The sequence below is a fragment of the Trichoderma aggressivum genome (assembly GCF_033847375.1).
Source record: "Trichoderma aggressivum f. europaeum strain CBS 100526 chromosome Unknown scaffold_026, whole genome shotgun sequence".
Taxonomy (NCBI): Eukaryota; Fungi; Ascomycota; class Sordariomycetes; order Hypocreales; family Hypocreaceae; genus Trichoderma; species Trichoderma aggressivum.
The window spans coordinates 349,684-362,698 of NW_026946392.1; the positions used below are offsets into that span (position 1 = coordinate 349,684).

General features: G+C 51.1%; 6 protein-coding genes across 6 annotated transcripts; 4 read left to right on the forward strand and 2 right to left on the reverse strand.

Moving 5' to 3' along the window:
• Positions 1-92: 92 nt before the first annotated feature.
• On the forward strand, positions 93-1,866 carry Triagg1_6586 (uncharacterized protein; the record flags this gene model as incomplete). Its single annotated transcript, XM_062901226.1, has 4 exons — positions 93-146; positions 210-935; positions 994-1,655; positions 1,716-1,866. The coding sequence occupies 4 exons, from the start codon at positions 93-95 to the stop codon at positions 1,864-1,866; spliced, it is 1,593 nt and encodes a 530-aa protein (XP_062754523.1).
• Positions 1,867-2,429: 563 nt separating this feature from the next.
• On the reverse strand, positions 2,430-4,763 carry Triagg1_6587 (uncharacterized protein; the record flags this gene model as incomplete). The annotated part of the gene is made up of 3 exons (XM_062901227.1): positions 2,430-4,442; positions 4,493-4,580; positions 4,648-4,763. 3 exons carry the CDS (start codon positions 4,761-4,763, stop codon positions 2,430-2,432), a joined length of 2,217 nt encoding a protein of 738 aa, XP_062754524.1.
• Positions 4,764-7,258: 2,495 nt separating this feature from the next.
• Positions 7,259-7,933, forward strand: Triagg1_6588 (uncharacterized protein; the record flags this gene model as incomplete). The annotated part of the gene is made up of 3 exons (XM_062901229.1): positions 7,259-7,378; positions 7,522-7,860; positions 7,916-7,933. 3 exons carry the CDS (start codon positions 7,259-7,261, stop codon positions 7,931-7,933), a joined length of 477 nt encoding a protein of 158 aa, XP_062754525.1.
• Positions 7,934-8,162: 229 nt separating this feature from the next.
• On the reverse strand, positions 8,163-8,863 carry Triagg1_6589 (uncharacterized protein; the record flags this gene model as incomplete). Its single annotated transcript, XM_062901230.1, has 3 exons — positions 8,163-8,287; positions 8,354-8,669; positions 8,861-8,863. 3 exons carry the CDS (start codon positions 8,861-8,863, stop codon positions 8,163-8,165), a joined length of 444 nt encoding a protein of 147 aa, XP_062754526.1.
• A 659-nt stretch (positions 8,864-9,522) lies between these two features.
• On the forward strand, positions 9,523-10,149 carry Triagg1_6590 (uncharacterized protein; the record flags this gene model as incomplete). The annotated part of the gene is made up of 2 exons (XM_062901231.1): positions 9,523-9,655; positions 9,890-10,149. The coding sequence occupies 2 exons, from the start codon at positions 9,523-9,525 to the stop codon at positions 10,147-10,149; spliced, it is 393 nt and encodes a 130-aa protein (XP_062754527.1).
• Positions 10,150-10,896: 747 nt separating this feature from the next.
• On the forward strand, positions 10,897-12,747 carry Triagg1_6591 (CAZyme family GT90; the record flags this gene model as incomplete). The annotated part of the gene is made up of 1 exon (XM_062901232.1): positions 10,897-12,747. One exon carries the CDS (start codon positions 10,897-10,899, stop codon positions 12,745-12,747), a length of 1,851 nt encoding a protein of 616 aa, XP_062754528.1.
• Positions 12,748-13,015: the final 268 nt, after the last annotated feature.

A 13,015-nucleotide genomic window follows, 5' to 3' on the forward strand; every position in this document is an offset into this window, starting at 1 on the left:
CGCAAAGGTCCCCTGCCATCTCAGCACCATCAGCAATTCGCTCGTTTGGATAGATCGCGACACATTGCCTTGACTGGGACTTGGTACTCACTATGGCTGACGCAGCCCCTTCGCAATCCCAGGGCACCGACCCCGCCGCCCAGCTCGTGAGTTTCATGCACTCTCCGTCTCCTGGGCACACACAAACTAACCGACCTGCTCCGCTGCAGCATCCCGTTTCCTCCTCCTCCTCCCTCTCAACTCCTGCATCAACTCCGATGTCTGTACCGATCATGAACTCTCCCGCACCTCTTCTCCGTCCTGCCATTCCCGGCAACCGGGGCCGTGCTGCTCCCAGATTGGGCCTGGCCATTCCTCCATCACCAAATGCCAAGCCCGTGGGCAACCTGACGATCCAGCCGCCCGCCAGGCCCCCCCTACCGACTCTACACCTGGCCACCCCCATGGGGAGCCAGGTCACACCATATGAACAACCTGCGAGGCAGCAGGGAATACAGCCCGGACAGTCTGCTGGCGGTGGCAGCGAGAGCAGTGCGGCGCATTCAAGGTCTGGTAGCTTCGGCCCTCTTGACGGCCGGGCAAGCAACCCCACGTCTGCGGGCTCTCAGTTTTCGGCTCTTTCATTCGCCTCCCAGTTTGGCATCCCTGTCACGCGACCCCAAGGAACCCCGGATCCTGTATCTGCCGTCGGCTCAATGAGAAGCGAAGGAGGCGTCTCCATGGAGCGAGATGGGAGCCTGCAGGGCCTGGAGGGATTTGACCGACTCAGCATTGAGAAAGCAAGGAATGCGGATGTCGAGGATTTGGACGACGAAGGATGGAGAATTGCTAGCTTGGAAAAGCGAATCGTGGAGTTGGGCAACCTCGGCGAAGGTGCAGGAGGAGCGGTCACCAAAGCTATGCTTAAAGGCGGCAAGACTATCTTTGCCCTCAAGGTAAATGATTTGCCGAGTATAACCACCATGCTGATGGCAATGCTAATGCTACATCTAGGTCATCACTACCAATCCTGATCCTGATGTCAAGAAGCAAATCGTGCGAGAATTGGGTTTCAACAAGGAATGTGCTTCTGACCACATCTGTCGTTACTACGGAGCATTCGTTGATCCCTCCACGGCCACCATTTCCATCGCCATGGAGTTTTGCGAGGGAGGCTCATTAGACAGCATTTACAAAGAGGTGAAGAGGCTAGGAGGCCGTACCGGTGAAAAGGTACTGGGGAAGATCGCCGAAGGTGTTTTGGGCGGCCTTACCTACCTCCACACGCGAAGGATCATTCACCGAGACATCAAGCCCTCCAATATCTTGCTTTGCCGTGACGGTTCAGTCAAGCTGTGTGATTTCGGTGTATCTGGAGATTTCGGAACCAAAGGTGAAGCCAACACCTTTATCGGAACAAGCTACTACATGGCTCCAGAGCGGATTACTGGTCAGTCATACACCATCACTTCAGACGTGTGGTCGACAGGAGTCACGTTGCTCGAAGTCGCTCAGCACAGGTTTCCCTTCCCTGCAGATGGGACAGAGATGCAGCCTCGTGCGGGTCTGATCGATCTGCTCACGTACATTGTGAGGCAACCCGTCCCGAAGCTCAAAGACGAGCCCGACAACGACGTGTACTGGAGCGACAACTTTAAATACTTTATTGAGTGCTGGTATGTTACTCTTATATCGCTATGTTTTGAGACTTGTGGCTAACTTTCCGTTTCTTGTAGTTTGGAGAAGCAGCCTAACCGCAGAGCCAGCCCCTGGAAAATGCTAGAACACCCGTGGATGGTCGAGATGCGATCCAAGAGGGTCAACATGGTGAAATACCTCTCGTTTGTGTGGGGTTGGGACGAGAAGCAGGTCGGCGGTTCTCGATAAGGCTCCTGACATGACACAACACTTTGGAAACGGTTATTGCACCTCATTTACGGCTGGACCAGCTGGCTGGCCTCGTCGTATAACGCAGATCACAAGGGCGCGAGGGCGCCATAAATAGGAAAAAAATAATTGGGCATGTGAGAGTATTGGATCATGGGCGAGTTTTACCCCACTCATGGAGAGGAATCCGGGCCTGCTGCGGTGGATTTTGTATAGGTCAGAAAGCGAGCATGAAGGCATTTTCAGCAACAGGAAGAAGAGGAGGAGAACAACGACAAGGGGGTTGTTCATGCTACACTGTGGAGCTGTCAAATTGGCACCTCTCAACATAAACTTGAATATCAGGCGCTTGCACATAGCGATTTTTGTGTTGTCTTTTTTTTTACATCATCTTCATTCTTGTCAACATGGCGTTTATATACACGGGATCGTTTTAGTTATCCAAACTATAGCAGAAAGCAGAACAAGAAAAAAAAAAGATGAAATATGCCACAAAAAAAAGAGGTATCCCTTGTAACAGCAGAGCACAATATTTCTATGCATAAGGAGGTGGGTGTTTCCCATTAGGCTGCGTTGGTCTCAGGGGGGTCTCCCATGAGTTCTCGGAGCGTGACGGTGGCGTAGGCGCTTCTGCCGAGCTGGAACTTGATGACTGCGGCGATTTTGAGCGGCTGGTCCACTTCCATGGCTTCTTCTGCCTTGGGAGCTTCTTCAGCCTTGTCGTTGCCAGTTGCAGCATCGTTGGAAGCCTCCTCGCCCTGAGTGGCTTCGTTGGAAGCTTGGTCTTCGCCTTCCACTTTGGCTACTTTGCTCGGTCTTGCTTCGTCGCCTTCTTCGCGAGAGCGCTTGTTGCCACCGCCGGCTTTGCGTGCGGCTCTGATGATGTCCAGGTCGGTAGGGTGCATCTGCTCCTCGTCGCTCGCGTACGTCTTGAACTCGACGGCGGGCTTGGCGAGGAACCTGTTCATGAGCTTGCGGTACCGTCCCGGCAAGCTGAACTCGCGGCGCATGCGGCGCATCTTGTGCGGGTCCAGCGCGCCGTTCTCCTCGCGGCCCATGAAGTCCTTGTAGAACTCGCCAATCTCGTTGTCCGGGTAGATGACGTCGTAGCCCGGCGTGGGGAGGACGATGTCGTGCACCGTGTACTTGCCGCTGGACGCCTCTTCCTCGGTCAGGGGTCTGGCGCGCAGGGGGACGTCGTCGTCGTCGTTGTACTCGATTGGGTTGATGATGTCGTCGCCGTCCTGGTCCTGGCCGCTGACCTGGGGGGCGGCCTCGGTCTCAATGATGACGAGGTCTCCCTTGATGACTTTTTCGCCGTGGAGCTCCCATCGCCTGCTCGCGGCGTGGTTCCACACGTGGGACTGGCATGCGTGGAGGTACATTGATCGCAACCCTCGGGTGATGTGGATGAGGGCGCCGACAAAGTCTCTTCTGGACTGCTTGCCTTGTCTGTTCAGGTGTCGAAGAACGCATACTTCGGCTGAGAACCGCCTGGGCATAATCTCAATGGCCTTTTCGACGTCCTTTTCGGTCTTGAACAGCATGCAGGCAAGGTGGCGACTGTATTCGTCCCTCTTGGCTGGCTCGTCGGGGATTCCCTCTGTTTCTGCCTTTTGGGCAATCTCTTCGTCATAGGCAAGGATAGCATTGATTGCACCCTCATAATTATCTCCCAGAATCAGCTTTCCAACTTCATGGGTTCCAATCTGGTGGGTGCCAAATCTCTGGTGGCCAAAATAGTTAATCCACCCGTGCTCCGTCATATGGTCCAATGCAGACTGGACATTGGCACGCATCAAATCGACTTGCTCGGAAATTGGGTTGGCGCTGGCCTCGCCGACGATTTGACAGTTTTTGATAGTAATGGCAAACTCATTTCCTAGCAACTCTCCTAGATGGATAGGTTCCGACTTGTACTCGTAGTCGCCTGTTGTTATTCCCCAGAGCTTTCCGTTGATACCCGCGAGGCTTCTATCCCGAGTGTATCGGACAGAGCAGCGTTGGACTGTAGAAGCACGTCGGTCCTTGGTGCCTGCATAATTGATTACCTGGGGCTTCACCTTGAGAATACGGGCAATCTGGTTGACGGCGTCCATGGTGTCGCGATTATCTTTGAAGAGCGTAAAGTGAAGATACTCGCCAATCGGCTGGTCGTCTTGCTTGTTTCGGTTGCGATTGCGTCCACCTCGGCCTCTTTTGCCTCGCCGTGTGGGTGCCGAAAAGCTTGCAATGATGGCACCAGCATCGTCCGTGCTGGTTTCTATCCTGGAGTTGAAAACCCGTCGGATTTCCTGGTGAATTTCGCCTCTTTTGGACCTGTCATCCACAGGCTCGGAGACGACTGGCTTCTTCTTTTCTGAAGCTTCCACCTGGCTGTCCCGGAACAGCTGGACGAGCTCTTGCGCAAACTTTTCACCGGTTAGGTTGCTGAGAGCAGTCACATCGTCTGCTGGAATTTCAATGATCTCTTTTTCTTGAGGCGTGTCGTTGGCATCGTTGGTATCAGCATTGCTGGCGGGTTCTTGCTGCTCCTTGGGTGTATTGACTTCTTGCCCTGGGGCAGCATCTGTTGTCTGCGCAATCGGTCAGCTCCATCTATAGCAATCTTGCAGAGATCATTTACCTGCTTATCTTGACCGTTCAACCCAATCTTGTGCAAATGCACAACAACTCCGTCTTTCCCAATCTCATTGACTTGGAAATCCGAGAATCTATAAAAACGTTAGTAAAACCATTGACCCTACTCTCTTATCTTGGGGATTTTGAAGAAGCGCGTACCTCACGCGCAAATCGCCCACCCATGGGAATCGTAGCGGCGTTGCGCGCTGCGTAATGCCTATCGATTTGGAGTGAGACGCACTCTGGCGCACATTGTAATGCGCTTGGTCACTCATGATAATGTAGATGCAGCAACAGAGGCGTGAATCAATTGAGTTGAGCCTCACCATCTGAAATTCTCACCAAACATTCCCAGATTATTTGGGTCTTGTGGGGCGCATTTTACCGGCAATAACGACTCTTTGAAGCGAGTTGGGTAGGCGGTGAGGCCTGTAGCGCATATGAATTCTCACTATGAAGCCAAAGAGGTAGGCGGTGTAGATCACGATGGTACTCGACCAGCCTGCGAAATGACATTGTTGAAACCATGAGAAAAGCTACAATACATGTCCTATTAATTAGTAGTAATTTAGATCATTCGAAAGGAATTATTTGTTACGGATATGAAATAGACTAATTGGCATCCTCTAGGTCATATGACAAGTACTCCGTTGAGCACTTTCCTCCGCATCAAAGTGTATCTACCAAGGTAGCCTCACACAGAAAGAGTCGCCCTGCTCACTTAGCACCTACATATCTTGAGTTTCTACTATTCATCTATTTTCAATACGACTTGGACAATAATCAAGACGCATCTAAACCTAGTCATCATGTCGATCCTACAATAATTCATCTTTGCTTTCCATCTCACATCCCGTCGTTCTTACCAGTACTCATAAAATCACAATTCAAGATACATATAACTATTGTTCATCCTTCTCTCTCTATCCCTCTGTTTCTATATGGACACAACCACCAAAAAGCCCCAAGGCCGCCGCATAATGGGCGCTCGTGTCGAAATTTCATCTCCACTGTGACATTTTGTATGAAGCTTCAGGCTAGAAGCCAAGCACGGTTCATCAGCCTAGAGGCGCATTTCCGCCAAGATGCCTCGGCGGTTAAGATGGATCCTTCCAGCTATACGATTTGCTACCGACTCGCGGCAATCTTTAAAAATCTCAGACTCAGAATCAGACTTGGAGGAAAAAATACTTGAGCAACCAGGTATGTCTTCATTGGGAGGCTTGTTCGTTTTACTTCTCTCATCGTGCCTAGATCTATATGTCACCCTATTGTCAATTGGCTTGCTTGACTCCAAGAATAAGCGATTGAATGAGACAAAGCTCTTGGAACTGTCGGATGACATCCGTTCTCACCTTGTTGAAGATGCTTCGCTAGGTCCTAGAGCCGGAGTCGTCAAGAGAGCTCTTCGTGAGTTGGTGAGAGACGAGAGCGGTATCACGCCGACCATAGATTTTGCGACAATTCAAAATGCCCGACTGGATAAACTACTCTCTGATATATTGACGTCGGGACATCAGCAGGCCTCATCCCATCCCCGACCTCGGATTGACATAGTCATGGCTGAGAGGCTGCAGAGGCTATGGATGGCCAGATTTCGCGAAAAGTACTTCAACATTGATCAGGTCCGACATCAAGATCTGTCAAGCACTGGTACTCTGAAAGACGTCATTTTCAACAACATTGCCTCTGATGGCTAGGAACTATGGCAGGCGAAGAAGTGTAGGACCCTGTCGGAGCTTGAGTGGAACCTTCAGTTCAAACCAGGGCAGTAAGCTTGAAGAGACCGGAAGCCATCGGCAATCCAACATACTGATATCGCTTACTAGCTAGTGGCTGAACCTGGCATGTGCGCACCGAGACGGCATCGTAGGAAGCATCATCGAGACTCCAACAAAGGGCAGATATGGGGCTGCGGCGCTTCCGTTACTTACAGGCCGAGAAGAGGTCCTGCCCTCGGGAACGGTTCGCTACATGCGAGAAGCAAAGCTCTCGGAAACACACGTCTCCTTGATCTCCTGCGTTGGTACCCAAATACGGATCCTTAGAGGTCACCGGCTCAGGAGCCCACTCTCCCCGAAGGCTGGTATACGATATGACGGACTGTAAACAATCATTCTCCATTCATTCATTTGAAGGTAATTTATTACGGTTGCTGATTCGGTTTATAGATATACCATCAAACGATATAGTCATAAGCAGAATTTACAGACTCGCCTGCATCGAACCATCATCACTTTGGAGAGAATCTCGGGCCAGCCGAACGTGGCAGACATTGCTAAAGTGCCTCGCCCCTCGCAGCTGGACGATTGGTTGCTCTTTGAGAAATTCGAAGGCGAAATGATTCGACAACACCACGGCGAGCAAAGCTTCCTGGACTAGAAGTTGATGAAGGCGCAAGAACGCATGGAGCGGCGACAATGGAGACGCGCTCTCGAGGTTGGCGCTGCTTTGACGACGGCCCGGCACGCAAGATACAGTTACGGAATGCGTGACATGGGACTCAAGGAAGATAACCGGGATACCCCAAATCAGTAGAGCATTCTGTTTGCTCCCATCTTATGAAATGCGAGAGGCATTGTTGGCGTAACATCACATTTTCACTGTGTTTTTTTTTTGTCGGACGAAGTTGTGATAAACAGTTGTCTACTAAAAGCCAGGGTCTGATAGCTTTCTATTTTGGAGGGGCTTTCCCGGCGGCGGGGCTCATCAAATCGACCAACTTCACCCATACAACCATTGGCCGACTCACTTACACAAGACCTGAACGATGGGCAAGAACGATAAAAAGTCCGGCGATAAAGGCGGCGGCAAGGGAAAAGGCTCTGAGGGCAAAGAAGGAGGAGGCAAGGCAAAGGGGGCGATGTCTATCAACGTTCGTCACATTCTGGTATGTCTAGAGAATTCGAAGTGCGCTGGGATCATTTACGAATGAATACGAGCTATACTCCTTCTAACCCCTTCGAATCTCCAATGACCAACTATTTCCGGATTGGAGCAAAGAATATGTAATGAGATGCTGATGATGAAAAGTGCGAGAAACATGCCAGGAAGGAAGAGGCTTTGCTGAAGCTGAGCGAGGGTGTCAAATTTGACGAGGTGGCACGGGCCTATTCAGAAGACAAGGCACGACAAGGTATTCGAAATCGCCTTTTCCTTTTCGCTCTCCGGCATTTTATCAACTGGTGTTTCTCTGGAGATGGGTTGCTGATAATATTGTTTCTATTCGCGGCAGGGGGTTCTCTAGGTTGGAAGATAAAGGGGAGCCTGGATCCTACATTTGAAGAAGTTGCCTTTTCCTTGGAGCCAAGCACTACGAGCAATCCTAAAATTGGAGAGGCCAAGACTCCGTTTGGCTATCATATCATCATGGTGAGTTTTGAACGGTTATTCCCATTGTCACGCATGGTTTATAACGAGTCTATAGGTCGAGGGGCGGAAATGAAAGAGAAAAATGGATAACCGCATGTTTTATCAGAGAGCATTAGTGTGCAAAAAAGAGCCAGCAATATTAGATGATTCTTTAAATTCCTTTTTTATTTTTCCCGTCATGCAAGATGGCCATGATATAAGGCCTAGAGTACAACCCTAAAGAAAGTCGTTTTTTTCACGCGTCCTGAAAAGAAACCAAGACCGCACCTCTATACCCCTTTAAATCAACGCCGTCCATACCCTTACTGGGAAGTCTGGAAGTAGTTCAGGATGATGGAACGCTCCTGAGACTCCTCACCCCAGTCCTTAACGACAACGCAAGAGCAGTTGACGACCTTGCGGGCGTTACCCTCACGGTCCAGAACGCCTAAAACAATGTGTAAGTCAATCGTCTTCTCCCTCTTCTCTTCCACCCCGCCGGGATATCACATACAAAGACCGGCCCACTCGCCGAGCTGCTTGCCATCGGGAACCTTGATGAGAGGAATCTTGTGCTCATTGCAGAGAGCAATGACCAGCTTCTTGTAGGCCTCCTCCTCGCAGTTCTCGTTCAGGACGCACATGTGAGCCTGGCGACGGTCAAGAGCCTTGGAGGCTTCTCGGAGACCGCGGGCGAGACCGTCGTGCATGAGAGCGAGCTTGAGAACACCCTTGAGGGCGTCCAGAACGGACATCTGGCCCTTGGGGGCATCTCCGGAAACTTCAACCTCCTCGGCGACCTCGGGGGCGTTGTTCTCTTCTACGTCCGACTTTTTGCAAGAAAAATTCCCTGGTTAGCGCTGCGTTCCCAATCGTCAAGGGGGGGTATTTTCGCAATCGACAAGGACCGGCGAGGGGCTCATTTTCTTCTTTGGTGCATGTGCATTCGCATGGCGGGCAAAAAAAGAGCATCCGTCGTTCCGACGTTGGCGATTCGCGAAATCCAGGTGAGAAAACTCACCATCTTGATTGTTGTTCTCGTCGGGCGATCCTCGAAGATTAATTGACGTGTAAAGAATTAGTGACGGGGTTTTTGCGTCGTGCGCGACAAGTGGTAGTAGAGATTGAGGATCACGGGGATTTGCCGAAATCAAGGTAACCGAGTGTGCCAAGAGTGCGTACCCTTAGGGCATTTTGACGCGCACGGACCACCAGGGCACACAACGCACCACCCGAGGCGGGCCCCATACCAGCGCCCGATTTTTTTTTTTCCCATCGCGGCGTTGCAGCTCCACGACCTCACTTTCACTTCTTCAGTCAAACTCCAAAGAGGTATGTATGGCCTTGGTCACCGCTGACGGCGATTCGGACCTGGCAGGATGACGCCTTTTATCGTGGCTGGGGACAGAAATCGTAGACGCCGGCCCCGATGAGCGACAATGGACGCGCGATGATGCATCCATCATGCGGTTTCTGTTTGTTTGGCACACAACGGCTTTGGCTGGCGTTTCTCGATACGCTGCTTCCCCTTCGGCAATGAGCGGGCTGAACCCTCGTCGACGGATCGCTGAGGGCACTCTCCACGCTTCTGGGCCACTCCGAGTCTAACTTGTGTTTCCCCCATGGCAGATACCTCATTTCCAAACCCGACTTGAGAATCTCCTTTTCATCAATACCGCCAAAATGGTCCGCACTTCCGTTCTCCACGACGCCCTCAACTCCATCAACAATGCCGAGAAGGCCGGCAAGCGTCAGGTCCTGATCCGACCTAGCTCCAAGGTCATTGTCAAGTTCCTCCAGGTCATGCAGCGCCACGGTACGTTTTGACGATTTGTGTTTTTTTTACCCCATTGCTTTTGCGCGAAACAATTTCCCTTGCCTCCCTTCGGCATGATAACTAGGGCTACGATCGATACCGCACCACGGTCCAGCCCCTATAAGTTGCCGATATATTATCCTGCGGTAGATTTTCTTCAGATTCTATGCCTATCTTGTTCACGTTTCGAATCGCCTGAGGCCTTCCGCAACATTGCTAATACCATTTCTGCAGGCTACATTGGCGAGTTCGAGGAGGTCGATGACCACCGCTCCGGCAAGATTGTCGTCCAGCTGAACGGCCGTCTCAACAAGACTGGTGTCATCTCCCCCCGCTACAACGTCCGCCTGGCCGATCTCGAGAAGTGGGTCGTCAAGCTGCTGCCTGCCCGTCAGTTCGGCTATGTCATCCTCACCACCTCTGCTGGTATCATGGACCACGAGGAGGCCCGACGAAAGCACGTTGCCGGCAAGATCATCGGCTTCTTCTACTAAAAATGGCGGAGAGAGAAATGAAAAAAGTGAATTTGCGGCATTCTCGGCGTTCCAATGGTGGTCGCGGTGACGGTAATCGGCATGCTCTGATTTACACTGGGATAGTCACCCTCTAGCTTAGCGTACACTGGCAATAAATCACAGATGAGAAAGCCCAATTTTACTTGAACAATCTCGTTACCCGGTGCTGTTCAACTTTTGGTCATGTTATGCTATGAGGATGCATATATGCTCTCTGTTTGACGGCTTACATAACTTCGTTTGGGTAAATCCACGAACACAGGTATGAATAGCAGTGAAATGAAATCCTTGCTTTCTTCCAACTGCATCTATCGCTTTGGTACATCTGCCCGTTTTATAAGATCAATGGGGAGGCATCTTGATCTCTTGATCTCTTGAGCTCTGAAATCATCTCCAGCCAGTTACATGGCGAGGTCTCCTTATGTAATAAATCGGTAAGCCTGGCGCCACCAGCAAATCCCCACCAACAAAGTGCCTGAATGGGTTGCCGTCGTCACCTGTGGAAAGTAAACAAATCCCCGTCTGGTCTTGTTTTGCTTGGCCCGAGTGCATTGCAATGGATTTATCGATTTTGGATTATTGAAGCGCCGGAATTTTGTCTATTTATGCCATTTCCTTAAGGCTGGAAACTTAGTGGCTCTTTTCTTTGCTCTGATTATTTCTTGGGGTGGTGATGCAATTGTCTCACTTGCGCTGAGCAATTGGCTTTCAACGCCAGATTTCAACATGCGGCGGCGCTCATATTATCTGGTCGTGACGGTTTTGCTATTATGCATTTGCGCGTATTCAATTCTTGAGATTGTTAGCGACGGCTTCAATCCTGAGGATTACCCCCCTATACAGCCTCCGAAGCAGCAGAAGCAGCATCAACAGCCGCTACAAGCACCCCTCTCATCACCGCCACCAACAACAAAATCAACAAAATCAAGCCCCGTCTCTCGAGGTCCGGTGACATGGGAGAATTTACCCGTTATAACAGGCGGGCCACAGCCAAAGAAGGCTCCCGATGAAACATCACATCCAATCATCCATCTCATGAAAGATGCGCAGCATGAGTTTGCAGAGGTCAAGAAGCGACAGTCCAAGTCCCTGAAGGAGGCCGTCAAAGAGTATCGCAGGCGATATGGCATACCTCCACCTCCCCATTTTGACAAATGGTACAATTTCGCCGTGAGCAATGATATACAGTTGATTGATGAGTTCGACATGATTCACGACATGATGACGCCTTTTTGGGGCCTGCAGCCGCAGACGATTCGCGCAAGGGTGACGGAGGCGCTTGGCTATGATAATGGACTGCTTGGAGTTGCCATACGCGGTCACGAAATCACGCATATGGAGCATGGATATGAGTGGCAGAAGAACGCGACAAAGGGCATGATGGAACATTTTATACAGTACCTGCCGGACATGGATTTGGCCTTCAACATTCACGATGAGCCTCGTGTCGTGGTTCCGCACGACGATCTGATGCGGCTTGTGAACAAGGCCAAGGACAAGAACATGCCCCTGTTGAATGGGGAGAAGAAGCTCGTCAATGAATTCTCAGCAAAGCCACCAGATCTCAGCGACGGGAAGAGGTTCAAAGAGACGAAGCTCTCGAGGTTTAACACGATCAAGTACCAATCCACTTGGGCAGACTCCCGCATGTCCTGTCCTCCTGATAGCCAGGCAAGGATTCTTGAAGATGAGCGCGCCGACGACTTGAGCAGATACGGCATCAGCAATCTTGCTTTTGTGTACAACACAACTGCCATGTCCGACATCTGCCTCACGCCGTCTCTCAGCTCGACATATGGCTTTTTCGATCGTCCAAACTCGTTCAAAATCACACATGATCTGCTCCCCATCTTCTCGCAGTCCAAGATCTCATCCTACGGGGACATCATCTATCCGTCCCCGTGGTACTGGTACAAGAAAGTCGCCTACAACGAAAGCAACGACATGCCGTGGGAAGACAAAGAGAGCAAGCTCTACTGGCGAGGCTCCACCACCGGAGGCTACAGCCGCAACGGCGGCTGGAGGAGGCACCATCGCCAACACTTTGTCCAGAAGATCAACTCCAAGGAGCAAGCCAAGGTCATGGCCAACGGCGGCACCGCCGAAAGCCCCAAGTGGACGGCCAAGGAGGTCCCGCGCGGGGACTACCAGGAGCTCATCGACGTGCACTTTTCTCACGTCGGCCAATGCGACCCCGGCGACTGCGAGGCGCAAAAGGAGTTTTTCGATGTGGTCGATCCCGTCGACCAGCAGGACGCTTGGGGATACAAGTATCTGGTTGATATTGATGGGAATGCCTTCTCCGGCAGGTTCTATGCCTTTTTGCAGAGCCAGAGCTTGACTTTTAAGCTCGCCCTGTTTCGCGAATGGCACAACGAGTGGCTCAAGCCGTGGGTGCACTACGTGCCGCTGAGTTTACAGGGAGACGACTGGCTTGAAGCAGTTCGCTTCATCGACCAAGACGCCAAGGGATCTTCTGAAGGGCAGAAGATTGCAAAGGACAGCCGCGAGTGGGCGAACAAGGCGATTAGGAAGGAAGACATGGAGGTGTGGTTTTTCAGATTGCTGTTAGAGTGAGTCTTCCTATACTCACTTTCCCTGTATAATGGATGATGTGCTGACGAAGAATCGCAGATATGGACGGGTGATTGACGACAATAGAGAAAATCTTGGATTCGAGATGTGAGGGAGCGAGCATGGATGGGAGGAATAAAATGAAGCAGGCATCACAGGGCGTTTATATGAAATGATACCATTGTTTACTACTATTATCTATATATGACGATTGCATCGTGAATTGGGCGAATCGCGGAACGAGCACGCCGCAGTTGTACCTTCGCTCGTT